This window comes from Lepus europaeus, chromosome 12 (genome assembly GCF_033115175.1).
Source record: "Lepus europaeus isolate LE1 chromosome 12, mLepTim1.pri, whole genome shotgun sequence".
Taxonomy (NCBI): Eukaryota; Metazoa; Chordata; class Mammalia; order Lagomorpha; family Leporidae; genus Lepus; species Lepus europaeus.
The window spans coordinates 1876820-1882819 of NC_084838.1; the positions used below are offsets into that span (position 1 = coordinate 1876820).

Below are 6000 nucleotides of genomic sequence, written 5' to 3' on the forward strand. Positions count from 1 at the left end.
CAGTGCACCAAGACCTGCGGGGCGGGCGTGAGGATGCGTGACGTGAAGTGCTACCAGGGCACTGACATCGTGCGCGGCTGTGACCCGCTGGTGAAGCCCGTGGGCAGGCAGGCCTGCGACCTGCAGCCCTGCCCCACGGAGCCCCCAGGTGAGCAGGGGCAGGCTGGGGGCCGGGCGGGCACGTGTGGAGGAGGCGTGGGGGCTGAGCAGGCGGGAGGGGGAGGGGAGGGCCCATGGGGGCTGGAGGCCGAGGGAGAAGAGGCTCAGCTGCAGGCGGGCGGGGAGTGTGGGGCCGAGGGACCAGGACGGGGGCCTGACTGCCCACAGGGGTCCTGGCTTGGGCACCTGGAAGACGCTGAAGGTGCCGGTGATGGGTTCTGCTCTGGGCACAGTGTGGGGCGCTGTGCACCTGTGGGCTCCCAGGATGCACTGCTACCACAATCCTGGCCCCCGGCCTCGCCCCTTCCGCCCCTCCTGCTGACGTCCACAGGGAGACGGCAGAGAACTGGAGCCCAACATCCACTAGGGTCCCCGTGATGGGTGCGTGACCCTGCCCGAGGTGCTCTGTGCCAGAGCTGCCCCGTGGCAGGACGCAAGGTGCTGGGGCGGCCAGCAGGGTTCTCACCGCTGGCCTCCTGCTGACCCCCGACCTCCGCCCCATGCCCCTTCCCCAGATGACAGCTGCCAGGACCAGCCAGGCACCAACTGCGCCCTGGCCATCAAGGTGAACCTGTGCAGCCACTGGTACTACAGCAAGGCGTGCTGCCGCTCCTGCAGGCTGCCCCGCCCCTAGGCCGCCACCGCAGCCATGGAGACCCGAGTGCCCGCCCGGGCCCGACCCGGACACCCCCACAGGTGCCTGAGCCGGGGGGCAGGGTGCAGCACCAGGCCACCCCCTCTGCTCTCCCAGGCTGGGGAGCCCTGAGCGCCTGTACAGAGTCGTAAGGATCCTGTGTTTGGGGCTGAGCCCCCACCCAAGGGGCCCCAGGACCCAGAGCCCAGCGGTGGAGGTGAGACGCGCCCAGGGTCCAGGCCGTCTCAGGGTGCGGCCTCCTCCAGATGACCGGCAGGTGGCCCTGACCTGGCTCTGTGGGGGAGGCAGTGATGGCGGCCCCGCGCACCACTGGGTCCCTGCCGGCATCCAGGTGCCCGTCAGCCGGAGGGCTGTCTCACGGCCCAGCCCGGCACCTGCCGCACTTTAAGCCCGGGGAGCCGTCTTTTGGTGTGCGTGGTCCTCAGCAGTGGGTTTGTCCCGTAACCGCGGTCAGTACTCCTCCGTGTATGTCAATAAAACGGTCGTATTTATGGCGGCCTGGTGGGGTCTCTGCTGCTTCTGGTAGGCGGGGTGGGGGGACCCTGTGGGCTTGGAAGAGCCAGGGCGCGGCCGTGTGGGGTCTCTCATTCCCTAAGGCCTGGGGTTTGGGGCCGGCCAGGTGCCGAGACGGACGGGAGCCCCTCTTTGGGCTGACCCAGTGGCAGGTGTGGGGAGAGGCAAGAGCAAAGCAGGGGTGGAGGGTGCCGGGAGGGGAGGGGCCAAGGGGTGGCCAGCTGGCCTCGGCGCTGAGGACGGCCAGGAGAGCTGTCCCCTGGGCACTGGTGCCAGAGAGGCCAGTGGCTGCCTCCTGCGTGGGGCCCGGCCTGTCCCCACACTGGGCCTCAGAGCAGGGACCACCCCGGGGAAACTGAGGCAGCAACCAGCCTGGGCGCTTCCGCATGTGTGTGCCCATGGCTGCACACGTATGCATCAAGGAGATGCTCGTTTTTAAAAATGTATTTATTGGAGAGGCAGAGAGAGGCAGAGAGACAGAGAGAGAGAGAGAGGCAGAGAGAGAGAGAGAGAGAGAGAGAGAGAGACAGAGAGAGGCAGAGAGAGAGAGACAGAGGCAGAGAGAGAGAGAGACAGAGGCAGAGAGAGACAGAGAGAGAGAGAGAGGCAGAGAGAGAGAGAGAGAGAGAGGCAGAGAGAGGCAGAGAGAGACAGAGAGAGGCAGAGAGAGACAGAGAGAGAGAGAGAGACAGAGGCAGAGAGAGGCAGAGAGAGAGAGAGGCGCAGAGAGAGAGAGAAGGCGCCCGCAGAGAGCTGCCATCTGCCGGTTTACTGCCCAGACGCCGGCACCGGTGGGGCTGAGCCGGCTGCCAAAGCTGGGAGCCAAGAATTCAGCCCAGATCTCCCACGTGGGTGGCAGGAGCCCCATTCCTCGAGCCACCCCTGCTGGGGTCAGGAGCCGGCCTGGGGAACAGAACCCAGGACCCCACCGTGGCTGCAGGCTTCTGAGCGGAGACCTCAATGGCTGCGGCTCCATCACAGCTGTGGCCGCCGCGGAGGGTCTCTCCCAGCCCCCCCCCCCCCCCCGGCCCAAGGGCTCCGGCTCCGCCCAGGGAGGGCTGAGTGGCTGTGGCCCCCTCCTTCTCTGCCAGCGCTGAGTGTGTGTGCCCACCGCACACAGGCCCTGAGCCCCGTCAGGCTGCCCGGAGCCCTGAGGCAGGGGCTCCGTCACCGGCCCAGGCGGGGTCAGCCATGGGTCCCAGGGGAGATGAGCGCAGCCCCGTCCCCCCGGGGCTGACAAAGGCGAGCCCCTCGCCAGGGAGCGACTCTGGGTTCCTCTGGGCAGGGCCTGGGCCCCGCGGGCGTGGCACACTGCAGAGGGGTCTGCACGGGCCACGGCAGCCAGACTGAAGCCACGGGGCGGTGGGAGATGATCCATTGGCTCTGCCAGGCCGGCGGGCCCCAGGCCGGCGCTGCGGGGACCGGGCCAGGGCACGGGTGCTCACTGCATTCCAGAGCTCTAAGTATCTACGTGGGGAGGCCGGAGACCAAGAGGGGAACAGCTGCCCCGGGGCCCTCGCCCCCCGCCCCCACCCAGACCCCTCCCCAGGTGAATGCATCAGGGAGACAGACTCGATGGGGGTGGGGCCGGGCATCCACACAGGGGCGGGGGGGGGAGGGGGAGGAGGACCGGGCGGGGGACCAGGGAGTCCCCGAACAGCCAGTGTCCCCCGACTGCAGGAAGCTCGGGGAGCTCAGGGCGGGAGACGAGCCTCACTCGGGGGGCCACAGCCCTTGTGGGAGGGAGGGGCTCCCGGGGGCAGGGGTGGTGCCCCGGGGGAGCCAGTGGTGTCACTGCAGCTGATGGCAGAGAGCAGGGAGCCCCCAGCCTGAGTCGGGGCTGGGTGGAGCGCGGCCTCGGAGGGGGGCTCCACACAGGAGCCTCCACCCGGACACTGCTGGGGATGGCGCGAGACAGGGCGCCCTGCAGCCATCTCCCTCGGGACCTGGCTTCCCGCAGAGCCCCGGCGCCCCTTGGCACTCAGGACCCCGACTGCCTCCCGGGAAGGCCCGCCTCTTGGTGGGCGGAGGGCTCTCGCGCGCCCTGGTGCAGCTCTGCCCACCCAGCCACACCCCATGCTGCCCTCCGGGTTCCGGCTCACGGGCTGTGTGGAGAGCTGAGGGCCGGGCTGGGGTCTTGGGGCCGGCACCCCCAGAGCAGCAGCCCCCCCCCCCCCGCCTGGGCCTCCCTTGACCAGGATGCGGGTTGGGGTGAACTCGCAAGGAGCGGGCTGCCCGGGAAGCCCCCTCGCAGGACGGGAGCAGGCAGGTGCCGGGCGTGTGTGTGTGCATGCGTGGGCATGTTCATGCGTGTGTGTGTGCACGTGAGAGCAAGAGGGGGCCCCTGCGGATGGCAGCTGGTCACCAGTGTCAGGGAAGGCTGAGGCCACCCCTTCCCGGAACATGTGCGGCCCAGGGTGGGCGGGTGGCCACACCCACGGCCACGATGTCGGGCTGAGCTAGAGGCCACCAGTGGCCCCACTCCACGGCCCCGGCCCTGTGGCTGCATCAGGTCTCCCTGCTACCCATGGCTACACCTGTGTCCGCTGAGCCTCACCCCTGCACCCAGCCTGGGGGCTCTGCGGGCCTGGGGTTCCCCCAGGGCAGGGGGGCCGGGGTGGCGCGCCATGGCGGGGGCACGGTCACACGTCCGTGCTGACGCTGCGGCTGCGGGCGAAGGCCTCCCGCATGGCCGAGAGACGGCTGGGGTTGAGCGCCTGCAGCCCCCCGAAGCCCCCGCCGGGGGACGGCTCCAGGTCCTCCTGGCTGAAGCTGGCGTAGGCCACGCGCTCGCCGCCGTTGCGCACGCCCTCGTCCTCGGGTTCCTGCAGGAAGAAGGTGGGCGGCTCGTAGTGGGAGCAGCTGCGGCACAGGGCGCGGGCCTGCGGGGACCTCTGGCTGAAGGAGGTGGAGGCGGCCGGGTAGAGCCCCGGCCCGTTGGTCAGCACCAGGTTGCGGTTGGAGTGCAGCGGGGGCAGGTGCGCGTGCACGGCGAAGTCCGGCTCCTCCTCGTCCTCCTCGGAGTCCTCCTTCTTACAGCAGTAGTACTGAGGGCAGAGGGGAGTACTGAGGGGTAGTACTGAGGGCGGGAGTACTGAGGGTGGTAGTACTGAGGGCAGAGGGGCAGTACTGAGGGTGGTAGTACTGAGGGTGGTAGTACTGAGGGCAGAGGTAGTACTGTGGAGGGCGGTAGTACCGTGGGCAGAGTGGTAGTACGGAGGGCAGAGTGGTAGTACTGAGGGCGGTAGTACTGAGGGCAGAGGGGGAGTACTGAGGGCAGAGGGGGAGTACTGAGGGTGGTAGTACTGAGGGTGGTAGTACTGAGGGCAGAGGGGTAGTACTGAGAGCAGTAGTACTGAGGGCGGTAGTACTGAGAGCAGTAGTACTGAGGGCGGTAGTACTGAGGGCAGAGGGATAGTACTGAGGGCGCTAGTACTATGGAGAGCAGTAGTACTGTGGAGGGTGGTAGTACTGTGGAGGACGGTAGTACTGAGGGCAGAGGTAGTACTGTGGAGGGCGGTAGTACCGTGGGCAGAGTGGTAGTACGGAGGGCAGAGCGGGTGACCGGCTGGCCCTCCCTGGCCCTCCCAGCCCCCACGCGCGGGAGAGGAGCCGGCCCGGAGCACGGGATCGGGGCGGTGGGCGGGGGCACGCCTGATCGGACACCTGGATCTGCGCACTTGTGTGTCCGGGGGTCCAGCTCGGGCCGGGCGAAGCGCTAGGCACCTCTCAGAGCCTAGCACAGCAACCCCCAGGCTGGGCCGTCTTGCAGGTGGGGAAACTGAGGCACGGAGGGGCGCGGCACAGCGGGGGCTCAAGCTGCCCTGCACCAGTGGCTCCCACTCCTCGCCGGGCAGACACGGGGGGCTTGGGTGGGGAAGGGGCCACAGAGCTGGTCGGAGCGCCCAGCATGGCTCTCTCGCTGGCCAGGAGACCTGGAGCGCCCCTCCTGGAGTCCGGCCCTCCTGGCCTGCAGGGGCTCCCTCCCGGGGCAGGGCCGGCCGCAGGCCTCCCCTCTGCCCGCCCCCGGGGGTACCTGGAGCCGACAGTAGCACAGGACGGCAATAATGCAGAGCAGGATCACCGTCGCCAAGATGCCCCCGGTGATGACCACGGTCCCGGCTGTCATCCGCCCCCTTCTGTGTCAGCAGCCTGCAACACAGGCTCGAGTCACGGGCGTCCGGGCGTCCGGGCACACCCCACAGCCCCCCCCCCCGCAACACAGGCTCGGGTCACGGGCGTCCGGGCACACCCCACAGCCCCCCCTGCAACACAGGCTTGTGTCACGGGCGTCCGGGCGTCCGGGCACACCCCACAGCCCCCGCCCTGCAACACAGGCTCGGGTCACGGGCGTCCAGGCGTCCGGACGCACCCCACAGCCCCCCCTGCAACACAGGCTCGGGTCACGGGCGTCCGGGCGTCGGGCGCACCCCACAGCCCCCCCCCCCCCGCAACACAGGCTTGGGTCACGGGCGTCCAGGCGTCCGGACGCACCCCACAGCCCCCCCTGCAACACAGGCTCGGGTCACGGGCGTCCAGGCGTCGGGCGCACCCCACAGCCCCCCCCTGCAACACAGGCTCGTGTCACGGGCGTCCAGGCGCACCCCACAGCCCCCCCTGCAACACAGGCTCGGGTCACGGGCGTCCGGGCACACTCCACAGCCCCCGCCCTG

The 6000-nt window shown here is 69.5% G+C and overlaps 2 protein-coding genes across 2 annotated transcripts in view; one reads left to right on the forward strand and one right to left on the reverse strand.

Moving 5' to 3' along the window:
• Positions 1 to 1293, forward strand: part of ADAMTSL2 (ADAMTS like 2) — a 29654-nt gene extending 28361 nt beyond the window's left edge. Inside the window, exons 18-19 of the mRNA XM_062206861.1 lie at positions 4 to 148; positions 675 to 1293. Coding sequence (XP_062062845.1) covers positions 4 to 148; positions 675 to 793 — 264 coding nt within the window. The 3' untranslated portion in view covers positions 794 to 1293. The remainder of the gene's footprint in view (positions 1 to 3; positions 149 to 674) is intronic.
• Positions 1294 to 3969: 2676 nt separating this feature from the next.
• On the reverse strand, positions 3970 to 5456 carry FAM163B (family with sequence similarity 163 member B). Its single transcript, XM_062206862.1, has 2 exons — positions 5364 to 5456; positions 3970 to 4374 (listed from the first exon to the last, which is right to left on the reverse strand). Exons 1-2 carry the CDS (start codon positions 5454 to 5456, stop codon positions 3970 to 3972), a joined length of 498 nt encoding a protein of 165 aa, XP_062062846.1.
• Positions 5457 to 6000: the final 544 nt, after the last annotated feature.